At 32.0% G+C, this 21,062-nt stretch overlaps 3 protein-coding genes across 3 annotated transcripts in view; all 3 read right to left on the reverse strand.

The window, feature by feature from the left end:
* LOC107816823 (uncharacterized) overlaps positions 1 to 21,062 on the reverse strand; it is a 160,385-nt gene that overhangs the window by 86,306 nt on the left and 53,017 nt on the right. The gene's annotated exons all lie outside the window — the stretch shown is intronic.
* On the reverse strand, positions 4,492 to 5,368 carry LOC142182306 (uncharacterized). The gene is made up of 2 exons (XM_075256534.1): positions 4,956 to 5,368; positions 4,492 to 4,741 (listed from the first exon to the last, which is right to left on the reverse strand). The coding sequence occupies exons 1-2, from the start codon at positions 5,366 to 5,368 to the stop codon at positions 4,492 to 4,494; spliced, it is 663 nt and encodes a 220-aa protein (XP_075112635.1).
* LOC142182308 (uncharacterized) lies at positions 16,918 to 19,644 on the reverse strand. Its single transcript, XM_075256535.1, has 7 exons — positions 19,320 to 19,644; positions 18,859 to 19,133; positions 18,544 to 18,805; positions 18,290 to 18,370; positions 17,896 to 18,209; positions 17,213 to 17,776; positions 16,918 to 17,106 (listed from the first exon to the last, which is right to left on the reverse strand). Exons 1-7 carry the CDS (start codon positions 19,642 to 19,644, stop codon positions 16,918 to 16,920), a joined length of 2,010 nt encoding a protein of 669 aa, XP_075112636.1.

The raw sequence follows: 21,062 nt of genomic DNA on the forward strand, positions 1-21,062 counted from the left end.
TAAAATTAACCTATTGGATTATATAAATATAGAAAAAGAAAACAGGTTATCAACTATGAGATTTGCGAAATGGTTTCATGTCTTGCTTTTTAATTAATATCTAATGATTATCAATAAATTTTATCTGGAAGGTTTATATTTTAAAGTTATTTATACATAATTCAAATATTCCAAATCACAAACCGACATAATTTGTGTCCGCGCATCGCGCTGGTACTAATACTAGTTCACAATTAATTAGAGTGTTATCTTGATTCAAGCCGCAGACTATCAAATGAAAAGGAAATCTTGTTTATTTTGTACTTGAAGTGATAATTCAGAATTTTGGGGAGAAAAATAAAATTAGTCTATCTGATACTACAAAATAGTCTATAATTTGTTGTTAAATTTAGACAGTGTACCTAAACCTCTCCCCTCCCCTCAAAACTTATCCTGAATTATTAATTATACTGTACATCCAATAAGAGTCAATCAACAATTTGAGATTATTTTTGGCGATTGACGTCCTGCTTTAAAGATCCATATTTTTCCGTATCGGTATCTGTATCAATTATTAAAAGTTTTATATCTACCTACATACACATTATATTGTGTATAATAGATTTTAACCAAAAAAAGAAAGAAAGAAAGACTATTGTGTATAAACTAAGAACATATCGCCAGCAAGTTGCTCCATATAAACTTTCCTGTTTTTCTTTGTCTTTGTAGTTGATGGTATACTAATTCATCTATATCTATATATATATATAAATCTGAATTTTTTTTTAAAAAGTTCACGCCCCATAACTTACACCTCTTTATTGAGGGTCATGACTGAAGAAGTAACGGAACCATAAATAAAATAAAAAAAACACAGTGGTTGCTATACATGAAACGTTACAAATATGAAGATAATAATAGCATTTAAAAGTTAATTAATCCTTCTATTAATCCCCTTTTTTAGTACTCCAGTTTCCTTTTCATAAAGATAGTGCAAAGAACATAGCCAACTGAAAAGATTTCTTGCGCCTTGCATATTAATAGTAGCAAAAATTTAGGCATCCCTTCCATATGAAGCGAGGAAAAGTTTTTTTAATTTTCTCCTCAGACATTAGAAGGTGCTCATTGAAAAAGCAACAACATCCCATTTCACTGGCTTATATCACCAGATGCTAAACTCATGTATGTTTTTGTTAAATTTTTATTCTTCGTCTTTTTATTTTATCATTGTATGTTTTTATTGTTTTGATTTTTTCAATTTCTTAATTGGTTCTACCTTCCTTTTATTTTCTAAAATAATTTCTACAAAGTAAGTCTTTTATTTTCTTTTATAATTTTTTGACTGGTCTAAATTAACTCTATTCTAATAAATATATATATATATATATATATATATATATATATATATATATATATATATATATATATATATATATATATATATATATATATATATATATATTATGTTGGAGTATATACAAAAGAAAAAATGGATCAAAAAGTACTACTTCCCTCATTATTCATTGTATGCTCTTGAGATATATATTTAGAATTTGTTGAAACTCATTTTGCTATTTCATAAAATTTAATATTATTCATAAAATAAAATACGAGAATAAGAATATATTTTAATCGTCAATCTTAACTATGACTTTAAAAGTTTCACTACATGATTATCTCAGGACCATGAGTTTACAAATTCTTTTTATCTCTTTTAGGCTACTTCTTTTGATTAGTAAAGACTGATTATTTATGATAAGAATTATAACAATTACAGTCCTATTTATTCATATTTTTATCTCTTTTGAAGACCGCGCGAAGCGCAGGTAAATTTACTAGTTTATACTATAAAAAGATCAAAATCCCTTTATAGATGTAAGTATATCTTTTCATATACATATTCATTACCTGATTAACAACTCCATTGAAGTAAAACAAACAATAAAAAAACACAATAAATAAGAATAATAACTAATTATCCCTCTAGATTAGAAGATTGAATATTTGTCTACATATCATTTGTATTTTCGGTCAGTATATATTTAATATATGAAAAACTGTCAACTTAGTAATAAAATACTTGATATATATAGCTAGTGCATTATGCTTTTTTTTTTCTTGGGTGAATATTGTACAAAAGGATTTGATGTTTTCGAGGGAACTTCATTTTTAGGTTTAGTCTGTTTCTCTATCTTGGGTAAGTTTGAAGAATTAGAAAAACACAATAGATTATAGGAGACAAGATATCCCACTCAACAATCTAACATTAACATTATTTTAGGTTTTATATGAATTTTTGAATCCAATTATAATGATAAAATCAATGAATAATATATATATATTTTTACATTTGACTTTCTCCTAGAGGTGATTCACGTAGTCAAAAACTAAATAGCAATAATACTCCATGTACTATATGCTAAAATAATGAAATTTATTCAAATTCATATTGATTGTAATAATATATAGATTCCTTTGCTAAACTATTATCGTCACACCTTTAGATTTCCAGCAAAAAGAATAGCAACGGCTTTCTCTACAAACTATAACTTATTTCTACTAAATAACAAGAAGCTTGAAACTTGGAACTTTATTGAAAAGAAGAAATTAGACAAACAAATGCAGCAAGAAAGCATGGAAAATTTTTACAACTTACAAATTTTTAAGTTCGCAGTTCTTGTACATGCCAAATTGAGATGAATTTAACCTACTGCAAGATTCATCCCAATAAAAGTTTCAATAATTAAGGTTGTCGATTGATATCCTCCATGCTCGCTGATGCTTTCAGTTATCTAGGTGAAGGGAAAAAAAGACAAAAGATTAAAGAATTCTTGAATTGCATATAGCCATATACGTATATTGATGCCTAGGGACAAGTGTTCCTTATATAGATTCAAAAGTGGAGCAAAATATTACATAGAAAATTCAAGATCTTGTGGAAAATTTTAGTTGATACACGATAGTCAAAACTTGGATTTATTACATACAGTGTTTAAATAAGGAAACGATTTTAATAACAAAACTTTTAGTTGATTTAAAGTCCTTAAAATTAGAAAAAAATTAAATGACTATTTTGTCTAATATAAAGTTATTTTTAAAGGGTAAAAAAAAGGAAATTATTTCATTAAGTGACTTCGTACTTCTAATATAATATAAAATAGATAGATAGATATGTAGATAATTCATACTCCCTCCGTTCTAATTTATGTGAACCTGTTTGACTGAGCATGTAGTTTAAGAAAAAATAAAGACTTTTGAAATTTGTGGTCCTAAACAAGTCAAAAAGGGGCCCAGAATATTTGTGTGGTTATAAGAGCTTCTCATTAATGATAGAATTGTAAGTTTAAACTAAATTGTTTCCAAATTTAGAAAGGAATCATTCTTTTTGGAACGGATCAAAAAGAAAATAGGTTCACATACACTGGAACAGAGAGAGTATATAATATGTATAATAGTGTATAATCTATATATACAGATTATCTGTCCGGCTATTTGTGTATAAACAGTCAATGCAGAGTGTAATCCACAAGATTGATTAGGAAGAAACTTCTTTAAAAACGATAATGATATTTGCAAGGGTAAATTTATGCATGATTTCAAAGGAATAATTGGCATAATTTACCTTGAATCTGACGGCATCTCCTCGCAGTGAAGGGATATCTTGAGTCTTATAACCCTAGGAGTATTGTAGGTTGTTCAAAGTTGAGGCTATCCGATAAATATTGTAATTTGTATGACCTGTATTTATGATATAGAGATCTTAAAGCTATTAAATTAGAGATCTAATTGCAATTTTAGTTAATTAGAAGTCCAAAATATTAGGAAAATAACTTAAATTACGATTTTGTCAAATGTAAAATCTATTTTTAAAGGGTAAAAAAAGGCGAACGACATTTCACTAAGGGTCTTCGTGCTTTTAAAATAGTATATATAATATATAGATTTATAGTTCCATCATCATGATGGAGGAAGTAAGGCATGAATATATATATATATATATATATATATATATATATATATATATATATTAAAAATAACTAGTTTCTCGACACGTGCGTTGCACGTGTGTATCGAGTTCATTAATGCACGTTATTGCAAACTAACGTTAAAATTATGAAAATAAAGTTTAAGCAAGTATAAGTATACATGAAAGAATATAATATAAATTTCAGTGATGATCTTTGAGGATCGTCTTCAATTGGTTTATTCATCCGAACCTACAAAATAAACAATCAAAGTGTAATTACATACATGTGATTTGAATATTTATTTATGAATTTGAGGTTAATAACTTATAACTAAGTGTATCTCACCTAATACTTCCTTGTAGACGATATTCCTCGTGTATGTTCCTTCCATCCGTTTTGGTTGTTCTGTCATAAACCAACACTCTTGTTGTTGACATTGATATTCCTCTTGAAAGTGCAACGTAAAGTTGTCCATGTGAGAAAACATGTTGTGGTAGATATAATCCAACATTGGGTATTGTCTGTCCTTGTGCTTTATTTATTGTCATGGCAAAACATAAGCGTACAGGGAATTTTTCCGCACGAATTTGAAAGGATATCCTTCATTTTCAGGTGGACTAAGTTGGATTCTTGGAATAAAAACCTGTTTCTTAGCAGATTGACCCGTTGTAATTTCGGCATGTATAACATTATTGTCAAATCCTCTACATATCATCCTTGTACCATTGCATAAGCCATTTGAAGGGTCCAAATTTCTAAGTAGCATGATGGGTGCATTTTCTTTCAAAACTAACCTATTTATGTAAATATAGATATGTTTAATTTTTTGTGTTTTTGTAAATTAAAAAGTATATACACACACACATATCTATCTATCTATCTATCTATCTATCTATCTATCTATCTATCTATCTATATATATATATATATATATATATATATATATATATATAGTGAAAGAAATAGTTTAAAAGAAACTGTAGTGACATATTAGGTTTGACGATATACCTATGTGGAGGAAGATCATTTGGTGTTAAAGTGTTGAGGTATTCTTCTTGATAGTAGTTGTTGGTATCATCTTCTCCAGAGTCAAAACTAATAAATATCTTGCTTTCACCTGGAAACTTGGCTATCAACATTTCATTTAGTTGATCTGCAAATTCATTTCTACTTGCTAAGATAGCTCTTTCTGTTATGAACTGTGCAGACTTGGAATTTTGATGTAGTGATGGAAATATTTCTCTTATCAAGCATTCCTCTGGTCTTTCAGTACTATTGTGTTTGACAACTATTTGTTCTGGAAGGCGTATTAAGTTATCCTTTACTGTTTGCTCGTCCCCATTATCAACACGTAGTAAGAAATCACTGAAATTTGGATCTTCTCTTGCTCTTATATTAGTTGTAAAATGTATTTTTTCCATTAAAGGCCATAAATAGGATTTCACTAAACTTGCGTTAACCGTCTCTGCTCTTGTAGATTTTGGAACAACTGGCAATACTTGTCGAAAATCGCCTCAGAAGACCATTACTTTTCCACCAAAAGGTACATTGACATCCATTATATCCTGTCAACTGTTTCAATTGTTTGACGCTTTGCCATGGGTGCTTCATCCCATATTATTAATTTTGCTTGTCTTATTAACTTAGCAGCACCACTTTGTTTTGACATTTTTGTCATAGTTGTATCATTTATTTGAAGAGGTATGTCAAATTTAGAGTGAGCTATACGATCTCCTGGTAATATTGCAGCTGCTACACTAGTGGTTGCAGTTGCCAAAGCTATCATACCTCTTGATCTAACATTTGCTAGTAATGCACGATATAAGAATGTTTTTCCAATTGCCCCAGGTCCATATACAAAAAATAATCTTGTTGTTCCAGAGTCTACACGATGTAATATGGTCTTGAAAGCTTGTGCTTGTTCATGATTCAACTTTGATTGTGCTTCATAATCTTCCACAGGTACCTTCATAGACGTTTCTTCAATTATTTCTCTACATTCCAAAGTGATTTTTTGGCATGACTGTTGGTTGATTCTTGGTAAATCATATTTTTCAACACTTTTACCCATACTCTCCAGATAATAATTAACACTTTTTAGTGTACATTGGAATTGAGTAGCAGGTGAATTTCCATGCATCCTTCGAAAGTCTTCTGACATATCATTGTAGTATGTTTCCCATAGATTTCTAATATCCGTTGGATTGCAATGAACTAAAATTGTTGCAAATAAACTTCAAAGAGCTGATGGCATTTTGAAGATGACAGCCTCGTGTAAACATTCAGAAATGCTATTATCTGATTCTAATAATCCTCTTTGTTTGGCAGCTTCTTTGAATGTTTCACATTTTTTTCCATTAACAGTTAGCAAATCTTCAAATGAAAATGGACCTCTAACATGATTCAGTAATAATCTCTCGTAATATCTTTCACCTTCTCGGGGATTAGCTATATTATTTATTTATAAATGTTAATATGCATAATTTAAGAAGCGAACAATTATTTGAATTTAAGTAATAGTTGTCTTACCAATAGCAATCCGACCAATCACAGATCGTGTTTTTCTTTTTGTCCAAATTTTGGGCTGCGGATTCCAAACATAATGCTCTGGAAATTCTCTATAAAGATAATTTTGTGCGTCATCATCTATTGAGCACATCCTGAAATACTCGGTGAGCATAGTATGCTTTACAGTGTCTGAGGCCATCACATTTCTGAGATTTTGCTTCTTCCAATAGTACACTAAAGTATGGTTACAATAGTAGAACATAAATATTGATGTAGTTGCAGGTAAAAAAATTGCATTAAATATTGCTATAAGAGAATTAATTTTAGTACCTGCTTGATTGTCGGGTAGATGTAGTTGAAGGTTAATAACCGGAGGTTGCATTTCACTTAGATTAAACTTATAAATTCTCCATATTGCTTCTGGAGGAGAGACCCATCGTGCATCTTGGAAATTTCTAATTTCATCAACTATTTTTTTGCCATCATCCGACTCAATATAAACTGCACACCGATCATGCCCTTTATATATATATATATTTGCAGAGATATTTTATTGCTTTTACTCCTGAGCAAACTTCTACATTGATATGGCAATTATATCTCATCAACAAATATGGATTATAAGGCACAACCCATTGGTTATTCATATTCATTCCACGAACATTTACTGTTTTCCATCATTTCTTTTCCTATAAATAGGATATCCATCTTTTATTTGTATTGATTTGTTACTGAATGATCGTGGATAATGGAATTTACATTGATCATCCTTCATGCATGGGCTTGTGCGCCGATTTTCATTGCAAGGTCCATGCATAATATGCCTTATAAATAATTCATTCAGGTGCAGCTGTTTGTCCTTGTCAGGCAATTCTGTAGAAATAAATCTATCATACTGATCTGGTGTTATTATCTTGTGACCTTCTTTAAGTATGACCAAAAGGTGTATATGAGGTAAGCCTCTCTTTTGGAATTCAATGACAAAAACATGTGCTGCAATAGGGCCAAATATTTCTTTGTTGAAAATTTGGTCTTTAAGGTCTTGCAACTTTGCTCTAAAAACTTTAGTCATTAAGTCTGGTCTATCTTGAGGGAGTTGACCTTCACACAACTCTTCTTGAATCCCCACCCATTCAGTGTTACATGTCATCGTAATAAATAGATCTGGTCTTCCGAAATATTGAACCAGAGCCATAGCATCCATGTAGCGTTGCCGCATATCCCTAGGACCCCCAATGAATGATGCTGGAAGTAATACCCTTTGACCAACTTTTTCTCCTCTACATTCTCCTGCCATGACACTATCCATGATACCTTGATATATCTCCCTTCTGAAATTTAATTGTTCAAATCTAAAATATTCCAGTCTTGTCGTTTCTAATTTTATATACATATCAACCACAAATTGTTGCAATAATCTACCACATAGTAGTATTATGCAATTATCTTCTTTGAGAATTTGTAGGTTATAGCAATAATACTCTCTACAAGACACATATCCTTTAGTTTCACGAGGGACACCTATAAGTATGATTTTTAAAGTGATAATTAATAATAATTTTAAACTCTTAAAAATGTATTTGCGTAATTCATAAATATTACCTTGTTCTTCATTGGCAAACACCTCAGTTGCAGATACAAATGTTTGTGCATTTGTGTTGGAACTGGCACTTTCATTTGTGGTACTGCAACTATTAGGATTGCGACACTTCCTTATTCCTTGATGCCAACCTCTTTCACCTTTTGGAAAAAGTAAAGGATATTGCAGTGGGTCATAACAACCATAGTACTGTCTAACTCGATGTTTGTTGCCTGAATGTTCATGAACCAAAATATCTCTTTCAAATAGGATATTAGGATTGTTTTCGTCTATCCAAATTGCTACAACTTGATCTACTGTCGGTTTGTTGTACACCTGTTGATCTAAAGAAGCATTCGCTGCTATTCGAACTTGTAAATTTTGAAATGTCGGTTGGTCTTTTAGCTGGAAAAAGAATTGTGCATATGGATTTTCATCCATTATTTTCCTGATTTTTGCCACGATTTCCTCCGATAAGTTTGCTTCCTGAAGTTTTCTATTGCACAATTCATTATCTGTATCATAGAAGTACAACTGAAAATAGCATGGATTATCATCATGTGGGACTAATGACGGAAGATGATGATATATTTGTCCTTGCGCCTTAAAAGTATAAACTCCTTTCCTTGAAGATGTTATTTCTTTATCGAGCATAACTCCATAAGATGTAAAAGAAAATATGCTATTATATGCTCGGATATTTTTTCGGAATAATTTGGCTTCTTCAGACGTAGCTACAAATAATTCATATAACTCCGACGGAACGTCATGGATTGCCAGCTTGATATATCCACTTCCGCAACAAAATATTGGAGGCTCATATTGAAACCTCCTGGCATGACAAAATGTACATTCTAGGATTTTTTCCAACTTATGAGTATTTAAAGATGATAGGTTGCAAGGAGTTCCGTCTAAATGAAGCAGTGAAAAATATTATATTGTAATATTATTTGAAATTTGAAATGTAATGAAAATAAAGAAAATCAATCTAAGTTAGTGCAGTAAATATACCTCCATTTTGGTTTTCTTCTGATAAAGCAATAAGTGACCAGTTTCTACTTTGCCTCTTCGGCCGTGTATCTTCAAAGGGTGCATCGCTAATAGGCTGAGTGGATGCAACATATTTTTGCACCCTTCGCAATGCTTTTTTTAATGATGAATTTTCTATTATGCAAAAACAAATATTAATAGTTTGTGACAATTAATATAATATGTACACAAATTAAAATATGAAGATTAAATAACGTATATATTTTATTTCTTTTAATTTAGGGATAGTTGATCATAATATGGTGAGTTAATTTATTTTCTAAGGTATAAATTGCGTCACCTGAATGACCCATCTTGTTTGTAGCATTATTTCCATCTTTATCAGTTACGTTAGATATTGCAATTGATTTTCATTTATTTCTTGTTAAATTTTTTATGTTATGATATTAGTAATTGAGAAAAGATTATATTAATATCAATTGAAAGAACTTGGTGAAGTTTACCTGTTATTTTGGGTTGAGGTTTGTCCGAGTTGCCATGCTTAATTTGCCTGCATGAGACATAATTTTATTTTTTATTTCTCAGATATTTTGTATAATTTTATGTTATCCTACATAGATCAATTAATAACGTGATTGAATAAGATAAATTAACAGTAGTCAATATAATATAGAGTAATAATTTTTAATGTCCGTACCTCAACAGGCTTCTTCCTTAAGTAAAATGATATTTTGTTTCATAAACGATTTCAGTTGATATTTAAATTTACAATAAAAATAAATTATTTAGCTAAATATATATCTATGATAGGTTGGGGCGTAACGCCTCTTCCGATTGAATAATTGCCTCTATGTAAAAATAGATTAAATAATCTGTAAAATGGATACAATTAAAGTATTAGAAGAATTATGGTTGAAAATAATTTAGTGAAGAATGAAAATTTCATTTAATGCTCTGCCAGCACAATTTGTCTTTACATAATGATATAAGAATAATTAAGTTTACAGAATACAATAATACTTCTACAAATACAACTTGACAAATAATAATATTTCATAGTTTATTTGGTCATAAAGAAAGAGCACTAATTTTTTTCTACTTTGACTCTTTATTAGAAATAGGACGTTGATCTTCATTGTTTCTTTTCGACCTCTTCTTTCGTATCTTTGCTGGTTTATCTTCTCTTCCAGAACCTTGATTGTGTCAGCGTCTTAAAATTCATGTATTTCTTGAGCTATTAAACTCCTTCCTGAATTTTCATTTTTCTTATCAATCTTGACAAAAAAAATAAATTTTTTATCTTTACTCAGCACCAACTTACGGTAGTAATTAGGTTCTTCCTTCTGCACAGTTAAAGAACAAGAATACAACTAAAATTAACTTATGTATTGAATTAAAATTTATGAAACGTATTTTCTTATTGAAATACTTTCAAAGTATTAGTACATTTAAATTTATAATAAAGAATATTCAGACCTTCGTAGAGATTGATTGAATATACTCCTTGGCATCACAACCAAATAAATATTCTGCAGCGTCAAAAAGTATAACACGAACACGTCGTTCTCCAGCACAAGCTTCAATTCTTAAACAATATCTAAAATATTGTCGATTGTTTACAAAAATCATAACCGGTTCATTTAAATGAAATAATTAAAAGAGTTGTTCAATCTCACCTGCTTTCATAATCAACATTTTCTATGTTGCAGCTGCCACAAGTTGCAGTATCTTTTATAACATCAACTCTCTTGAAACATTTTTTGCATGAAGAATGCCATGGCTCATCTTTATTTATAATGTCTGTAATTTTTGCTTTTAACTTGTAATATATTTCCTGGACATAAACAATAAGAAATAGATTAGATTATATTATATAAGAATTATAAAACATGTATATCGAAAACAGGTTTGTAGGAAGTTACATGTGCATCTGCAAGTACGCCATCCATAATATCAAGTAACTTCACTTCTTTGGCACTTTTCATTGCCTTAGTTGGTATTAATGCAGTATCTTTATTTTCTGTCTTCATAGAATCACGCCTGTATTTTAGTAAGTATTATTGAAATGTATAATATATTTATATGATAAAAAATTTAACACATCAAAAAATTGATGAAACAATAATTAGAACAACGAATAAAGATGTAGACGTGACGATTGTAGATTTGTTAAAGGAAACTTACAACCAAAACCTTGTAACTGAGAAATATTTGGCCCTATTTGCAGCACATGTTTTTGTCATTCAATTAAAAAAGAGAGGCTTACCTCATACTATTTGAAATAAACTTAAGAGAGGAGCATGCTTATTATTTGGTATTGTATTGTGTAATTTTTTTATAGCAAAATTTATTTTAAAAATAGAAGCAGTCAGTAGTATAAAATTATGTAGTAGAGGTTATAAATTTAAGGGTCCCATCATCTTAATCATGATAACGAGGTTCAAGAGTTGATAATACAAGCAATATATCCATGACTACTAATGCAATAGAATTATCATAAGTACCAATTTCGAAGTTTTGTTGCCTTTTGGATTTTTGGATTGATTAGCACACTGCTGACAGGAATAGTTGATATTCCAAAATTTCCTAATTAAAGAAGTTGAAATTATTTAGAATAGTTTCAGTCCATAAAGTGTGAATAATATAAGTACAGGCTAAAGTGTGAATACTATAATACAAACAATTGTTAGTGTATATACCTTTGTAAATTGAGACTCTAACATTGCAAAAGCCAAGGATTGGTTTATCGTATTTCATCTTTTCAAGAAGTTCACCATCATTTTCAGCAAAATCTCCCCATAAAGTGATAGATGTAAGATCACACATGTGTTTTAAATTACAAATTATATTAGTTGTATTACCTAACCTATATAATACGTAAAAATTTTGGTTTTCATTGAAACATGTGTAAGTTTAACTGACCTTTCATTTGTAACTATTATCTCTTTTCTCCTGCTACGACCTTCTCCAATAAGTGGTTTCACTGTAACAAAAATGGCAACTACATCTGCAAACTAAGTCATTAGAGAAGTAGTTATAAGTATATAGAATTTATGTACGAAAATGATTTGTTTATTCCTATAAACAGTTACCAAAGATAGTGCCGTCAGTTAACTTTTCCGCCTCTTCCAAGAACAAAAAACCATTTGAGAATTGTTGGGTGGAAATGTCTGTTTCAGATTCCTTGATGATAGTGTTGTCAGTAAAAGCTATTTCAACTTCTTTATGAACCGAGGAGTAGTTTGGATTGACACGATCTAGGCGACCATTTATAATGAAGTAACTCTTGTTTGGTTCAAAGAAGTCTTTCTATTTCTCTACATGCTTATTAAAAAGTGTTGCTTGGATCTTTGTCCCCTATTAAATGTGTAACAAACATTTTATGCTATTAAGAAAGACAATATAAATTAGTAAAGTATACATTATAAATGTAAAAAGTATTACCTTTTCATCAACTAATATAAGAGTTTTGAAAACACCTTCGTTCCTTTGGTTTTTGTATGGAACTACTTTACTCCTTCGAACAACAAAGACTTTTATAACCCAATCGGAGGAGTATTTTGGTATCTTGCTAATAGGTAAGCATTGTTTCGATAATTCTACTTCAATCGCCATTTGAACTGAGCCTGTGATGGTTAGACGGATAGATGGACGAAGGTAAAATAATATAATAGTAACGATCTTGATGTTTCTATTATGATTTATTGTATCATTTCCAATAGACAGTAGATTATAGCATTCGTAATGGCAGACAAATAATGCTGGCAGTAGCGTTTGTTAATGCAGTATAAAGATTGGAATAACTTTAATAACTACAAACTGAAGTAATAATTATTTTTTAAAAGTAAAGAAGTAAAGTATTACCACTAATTGTTTGAGCGAGTAGTCTTGGGAACCTGTTAGAAGAGTAGTAAAGTAATTAGTTTTGTAGCTAGTAATTAATTTTATGTTTAGGAAAATATGTACTCAAAGTAGAATAGCGGGAGTCTACGATATATGTTCCTAAATCTTGTTCTTAGCAAAATATTAATAGCACGAGCATTCAGGAAATGTTTGATTGAAATTGAATTATAACATAAAGTGTGAGAAATCCATGAGTGTACAGAAAGTCCATTAGCTTCCCCAGTTTATAATGTGGCTAATGCACAAGCTATGTGCATGAAGGAACCTTTTTTTTGCTTCACTACAAGTAATCTCAACTATAAATTTATTTGTTTTGAGAAAAAGCAATTGTTTTGTCTTGTTTATATGATATAATTCGAAGGCGTGGTGGTTTTTTTTTTGAATGGTCAACATTCTTAACAAACAGTTGGATGACAATTTTGTATGATATTATGTGATCAAAGATTTTATTTTCTAGTAGTACAGACTCTCATGTTCAGCATTACCTTATTAGAGTTTGTGGAAAAATAAGGACTACACATAGTCTTTGAATTTGCATCATAATTAAGGTGTAGAACTATCATGAATAATTACCATATTACTATATTATTGCCAACTTTTAAAGAAAATCTAAGACAACATGGAAACTGAAGCATAGAAAAATTCAAAACGGTTCTTTAGTTATCTATGGATATCAGGATAATGGATAGTAAAAACTAAATATACTTTGACATTTGCTATGAAGCAGGTACATGAGAAAATTTAAATATCAGAAGCATAGCTTAATGGTTGTGTAATAGTTTCCAATATAAATAACATAACTCAAATCGATGATGTAATATATATAATTTTGCTGTTAAGTTCATTATAAGGGAAATAGCTGCAAGCAATTGGATGATGAAGCAAATCAACGCTAAAAAATTACTATATTACATGGGTGCGAATACATTATCCATAGCAGAAAGAGAAAGACTATTACATCATATATAAGGGCAAATATATAGTAAGATAAAACTCTAGAGGAAATTGTAAGTTAGTATCTACAAGATATATGTATTCTACATATATTGCAACCAACATTACAGGGACAACTGAGAGAAATACTAATGGGCTAACAGCTGGAAGACAACTTAATGGGATTGGAACTGGCATCTGATAGACATAGAAATACGCATAGTAATGGTAGGAGGCTCTAGTGGTTTTTTTTCCCAACTATAGGCAGCCTAACCTATTAACATTGACTGTTCATAAGTTTCTTTTCCTTTTTTGAATCTTTTTTTGATATCGTTTCGGTTTGAGAGGAAAACGGGGACTTGTGAAGACTTTGGTTCACCTAGCCCTCGCAGAGTAAAAAATAAAAGTGGTCAATAGATTGTTCACAAATGTATGGATTCTGCCGGAATTTTTCATCTTTTACATGTTGATCAATAAGATAGGAGATGATTTTTCCTAGGTTTTTTCTTGTCAAAATCTGGCGAATCTCTTCGGCGGCTCCTTCATCCGGGAATAATTCTTCCAATAATTCGCTATCCGTCCCGCGGCAATCAATGTTAAGGAACTGTAACCCCTTTTTCTCCATGAACAGACCATAAAATAAGTTCCTTTGATTGGGTGGTATGATGGTAACCATTTAAATCAGAAACTAAAGAAGGAATTATGAAACAACATCAGTAAAGGCAATGGACAAACATAGAACATATAGAAAAGTTAAAAACACAAATTAAAGTAAGCAATGAATGGAGGGATGAAAATTAGAACACATCTTCAGATTAGAATTATGTCATAGAAGAAAGCAGAACGTAATTGTTGTAAACAAAGACTGTGAAAAACGTAAAGGTACAATTATAATAAAATAATGGGGTAAATAAAACAAAGGGACTTAAAACTTGAATTAGCGAGCGAGATATTTCGGCGACGATTTATGGGCGGAAATATATGGATCAAATTGCAATGCCGGAAAAGATCTGTGAAGCAAGGAGATTGTGAAAAAGTGATAAATAGGAGAATACTCATTCAAAACATAAGGATTTGGTGGAGGAGAAATCAGATTGTATACCTGTTGCTTTAGTAGAGAAGGGAAAAAACTGTGAGGAAATTGCCATAAGGTTGTGCTTTTGAAGACAACAAATCAAGGGATGCAACTGTTGGGAATATGATCGTTAATCTGTGTAAGAGAAGGTGTCTGTCGACAGGCGTCTCTTGAGTTTTGTAAGAGAAGGTGTCTGTCTCCAAGCATCTCTTCAATTCAGTCGTGAAGTTAATCTGAGCGTTTTTGTTTTTTTGTAAAATGCGAATTTCTAAGAAAAGGGCAATTTTGTAGTAATTTATTAAGTGAAGGGTAAAATAATAATCTGACTTTTCATTAAAGGGTTTCCTGTTTTAAATATATTGTAGATAATTACACGAAGGAGAACATAGGCCTTGGCCTCCAAGACAGTATGATAGATGACAACACTCTTCCTATGATACACAATTGAACAAAAATATTTTGCTTGGATGAGAAGAAAGTTGTGCATCCTAGGGTAATTTGTAGCAACACTCAAGGACGCTATGTACATAAAGGTGAGAGAGAGAAGCTTATTGCTAAGTGTTGTCATTGATAACGAACTTGTTTTTCTTCTGTATGAATCTGAAGTTAGGGACCCCGTCAACTTCTAACTTCATTGAGGCTCTAACATTCAATGGTAATGATACAACCTCATTGAAGATAGAAACAGTTTTGGATTCTTCGCCCAGGTTAGCAAGCATGTCAACAGAGTTGTTTCCTTCTTTCAAGGTGTGACAAAAGAGAAAGTCAGCATCTTTGGTCATATTTTGAATTTGCTCAATAGTATCATTGAATCTCCAGGGAGGTTTCCTGATCCGTTTGATCAAGTTAAGGATAATCATCGAGTCAGATTCAACTATAACATTTGTAAAGCCCTTTGAAATACACATTTTGATGCCTCGCATCATGGCTTTAGCTTCTGCAATATTACAACTACAATCACCATAGAATTCTGCAAAAGCACCAATTAACACGCCATGGTGATCTCTGATAAAACCACTACCACCTGCCGACCCTGGATTAACTTTGTTGCAACCATCAATTAACCCAACCCATTGGAGGTTTTTTCCAATAAACAATCTGATAATGAATAGCAGGGGAGACCTTCTCAATTCTTCTGTAAGTGTCCTGCCATAGGTTATGGAGCTGCAGATCTGGGAACCTTGTATGGATAAGCATATTTATTATTTTGATCACTTGTTGGATGATGAAATGATGGGACATGCGCTTTTCATTAAACCTAGCAGAGCATCTGTTCTTCCAAATTTGCCAGTAAATGATTGAGGGTAGACATTATAGAATTGTCTTATGGACTTCATTTTTTGGGCTTAGTCAACTACCACCTCATAACTATATGTCTTACCTGGTCTTGGACCAATCTGATACCACATGAGTTACATAAAAAGGACCAGACTAGATTAGCAATATGACAATATGACTATCACTGAGCAGATGGTTAGTGGATTCCTCATAATGGTCATTGGGGCAGCAGTTACATATAGAGGCAATATTCACCCTAAATCTTTTAATAGCAACATCAGTTGCTACCTTATCCACTAGCACTCTCATTATAAAAAAGGAGATTTTAAAAGGAAACTTTTTATGCCAAATAGTCATACCTGTAAGAGTAGTTCCTTTCTTTGTTCTCAGAATGTGCCATGCAAATTTGCAAGAAAAATCCCCTGAACGATCCGGGGTCCATATAAGTCTGTTTTCTTTATCAATATTGAAGGTGATGTCATTGATATAATTGACCATGTGCAAAGGAAGGATTCTCACCAATTTACTCTGATTCCAAGTATCCTGAAGATAGAAATTCCTTACCATAGTTCTTTTGGGAGGCTTGCTATTATGAGCCAGGTGAGATAGAGGCCCAAGGTCAGTCCAAGAATCCCACCAGAAAGATATTTTCCCTCTTCCAAGACTCCATGAGATGTAGGGTTCCACCTTTTCTTTGATGTCCATCATTCTTCTCCAAGTATGAGATTGACATTGAGCTTTCCTTCTTGCAACATGATGGAACCTTTAACAATACTTAGCTTCGAGAAAATCTTTGAAAAGAGATTTTTGAGTTCTGAATTTTTACCATATCTTAGAAGAGAAGGCATCATATGTATCTTTAAGAGATCTGAAGCCATCTCCCCCTTCGTCGACTGGGAAACACACGTCTTTCTAAGCAATCCAGTGCTTCTTATTTTTGTTACCATCCATACCCCAAAAGAAATTAGAGATGATCTTTTCAATCTGGTAGAAAGTTACCTTGGGAGGATTTACCACTGATAGAGTATGGAGTGCGATAGCCTCCAAAACAGATTTAATAGGAACATCTTTGCCACCATAGGTTAGAAATTTACCTTGCCATCCTTGGAGTCTTTTGGCTATGTTAGCCACCATGTTGTTAAAATAAATAACTTTTTTCCTTCCTATGTAGATAGGACATCCAAGATATTGCATTGGAAAGTGATAATGATTGTATCCAGTAATCTGCTTGATTTGGTTTATTCTTGTATCATCATCTTGGAAGTTGACATAGAAACTAGATTTGGCTTTATTTACTAATTGTCCTGAGATCTTCTCATAAGTCTCCATCTTTTCCATCATGATCTTCAAGGATTCAGGTTCAGTTGAGAAAAACAAAATTGTGTCATCAGCATAACATAAATGAGATATAATAAGACCATGACTATCTATCGAGAATGGGATAAAATCATGATTATTTAAGGAATCCATTAATCTTGAATAAAGTTCAGCCCTAATAAGAAAAAGAGAGGGAGATAAAGGATCCCCTTGTCTTAAACCCCTAGAAGAATTGAAAAACTCATGCTACTCCCATTGATATTTACAGAGTACCAAACATTAGACATAAGTCTCCAAATAATATCAATCCAATTTTCATTAAAGCCAAAATGCCTCATAATATTGGAAAGGTATTCCCATGAGACTCTGCCATATGCTTTAGCCATGTCCACTTTTAAAACCACATTCCCATGGGTGGAAGGTTTTGTATTATTATGGACCATATCCTGAGTCATCATAATACTTTCAGTGATGGATCTTCTTTTGATAAAACCTATTTGATAAGGAGAAATAATTTTGTTCATGAAGGGGCTTAGTCTTTGGTTCACTAGACTCGAGATGATTTTGCAGGAGAAATTGTCAAGGCTAATAGGCCTTAGTTCATTGAAAGATAGAGGATTATCCACTTTAGGGATGAGGATTAGGCAGGTGTGGGTCATGGCCTTTGGAATTTGGTTACCTGCAAAGAAATCAGTGACCATTAGTAATATATCATCCTTAATAATATCCCAACAAGAATGATAAAATTTCCTAGAAGACCATCTGGTCCAAGGGCACTGGATGGACTCGTGGAGAATACAACAACTTTAAATTCCTCCATAGTAGGAATGGCTGTAAGACCTGCATTGTCCATGTCATTGATTACTTTAGGAATACAATTAAGGATAGAAAAAATGGAATCCGTATGTTCTCTAGTAAATTGGTTCTAAAAAAAGGATATAGCTTCATTTGCAATATGCTCATCTCCTTCAATCCAGCTGTCATCACTTAGCCTGATCTTTTTGAGAGATAACCTCTTTTTTCTACCATGGAGTGGAAGAATTTAGAGTTCACTTCCCCCTCCACAAACCATTTGATCCCAGATTTTTGCTTCCATATATACTCTTCACTTTTATAGGCTTTGATAAGGAGAACATTTATACGGTTAAGCTCAAATTTGTTGATATCAGTGTTGTTTGTAATGATCTTGTGTTCCAGATCATCCACCTTCTTCTCCAGGTCCCTGACATTATCAAAAATATTACCAAAGAGGTCTTGGACCAATGGGATAAGCATCTGCACATATTTTTTAGTTTCAGATGGAATTTCCACATAGGGGAGCCATGAACCTCTATATCCCAAGCTTGTTTTACCACCCCTTTAAAGCCATTTTTGTTAGTCCAGAAATCTAAGAATTTGAAGTATTTGGTAGTGTGCTGGGAAGTGTTCTTAGCAATGGTGAGGAGGGATGAGTGGTCGGATCTTGTTCTAATCAAATGATTGACATTAGTAGAGTCATAATTGTTCATCCAATATTGGTTAACCAGCACCCTATCAAGCCTTTTCCAGACTCTTCTATTAGGAGACCACCCATTGCACCAGGTAAATTGTGAGCCTGAGAAGCCTGGGTCAATAAGATCACAATCCATGATGAACTGTATTATAGGCATGCTTTTAGCCATTCCGTGAAAGTTACCACCTTATTTTTCACTTAGATAAATAATACAATTGAAGTCACCTGCAATGTACCAAGGTAGCTTATAATTCTAAGAGATATCCCTTAGGTTATTCCATAGATGTCCTCTCAAACCTGCATCACACTTTGCATAAACTGAAGTGACAACGATGTTTGTTCCCATCCACTCAATGATACAAGTAACATATTGATCAAATTCCTCCACCACATTATAGTTCAGATCATTATTCCAGATGATCCATATTTGACTATTGATATTGGCATGAGCATTATCATAGCCCATCATAGTTCTTAATCTATCAAGATAATCTTCTTTGTGAAAAGGTTCACTAATAGCAATGAAAGGAAGATTTTGGAGCCAGATAATTTGCTTAAGTCTATCAAAAGCACCACTAGAGCTGATGCTTCTAATATTCCAGTATAAGGACTTAAACATCATAATTCAGTTGGAGAGGTTTTGTTCCTGTGGTGTAACCACAACTTGTTGATATGTGAGTCTTCCACCTCTTCCTCTTGGTTCGTTATTGTGAGCACGTAATTTTTGCCCTATATGAATTACTCCCACAAATTCAAAACAAAATATTTTCCCATTATTTGCAATTTTGAGGATTTTTGTGGCATTTTCTATCAAGTGTTTGCATTTGTCTGTGCATGTTTATTTTGTTTAATCAATAAAAAATACAAAAATATGTTACATTTGCATTTAGGATTCAATTCTATATTTGGTGATTAATTAGCAAATTAGTTGTTTTATAAAATAAAAAATGGAAAAATCACAAAAAATATTTTGTTTTGCATTTTAATTTTAGTATTTTGTTTTGGGTAGTTTTTCCTTTAATTCGGTTTCTAATTACTTGTGTTAATTATTATTTAGAATTAATTAGTTTTTTTAGGTTAATTTGATTTTGTGATTTAACTTAGGATTTTATTTTTAAATTTTGAAAAAAAGAGGAATTAAAAAGAGTTGGAAATTAAAAAAAATAATAATTTGAAAAGAAGAAAAGAAAAGGAAGTGTAGAAGAGGTCTTTTGGGCCTTCTTAATTTTAGTTCCCCACACCCAACCCAAATTCCCCAAACCCACCTGGCTGCCCTCTAAACCCAACCCATCCCCACCAATACATATACCAATCCATATAGAGATCCAAAATCCTAAATCCCTAATTCAAACGCGCACTGTTCATCTTCTTCTTCATCTCAGCCGCGTTCAACTCGCCAAATCTCAAGCGAGTGAGCTCAAATTCACCCCACGCATTCCCTCTCTCTCCTCGTCAGCATATTTGTAACGATCTCTAACAGATTCTCTCGTCCCCATCCCTTTCTCAAGTGATGGAAGCCTCTAGAAGGCATATGCTGGATGAATGGGGAGCGTGAGATCGATTTGGATTGATCCCAGCCCTTCATTCATCAGGTGTTGGCCTGATAACTAGAGGAAATTTTTGGAGATTTTCAGAGAGAATTCTGGTAAAAAAAGTGGGGGAGAGAAAAGTTGAGGGATCTTCTTTAACTTCGGATTTCTCTTCCTTGAAGATGGTTTTTTCTCTTTGAAAAGTTTCTCTTAAAGGTTCAAAGAGTGAGACACATATAATATTTTTAGTTCTGAATCTGGTTTTTGAGTTTCGAAGAGATGAAAAAAATAAATTGAAGTTCAAGCTTGGTTTTTCTATTATTGTCCTGCTGAGTTACTGTTGAACCTCGTTAGGATTTGGAGTCGAAAGGTGTGTTGTCGAGTCTATAATTATTAAAAAAAGTTTGAAATTTTAGGTTCAATTTCTTTTCTTTTCTGTATCTCTGTTTTAAAATGTTCTTGAGCTGTGAAATTTTGTCCAGAATGGTGTTTTGTTATGTAATTGGATTTC

This window comes from Nicotiana tabacum, chromosome 6 (assembly GCF_000715075.1).
Source record: "Nicotiana tabacum cultivar K326 chromosome 6, ASM71507v2, whole genome shotgun sequence".
Lineage (NCBI taxonomy): Eukaryota > Viridiplantae > Streptophyta > Magnoliopsida > Solanales > Solanaceae > Nicotiana > Nicotiana tabacum.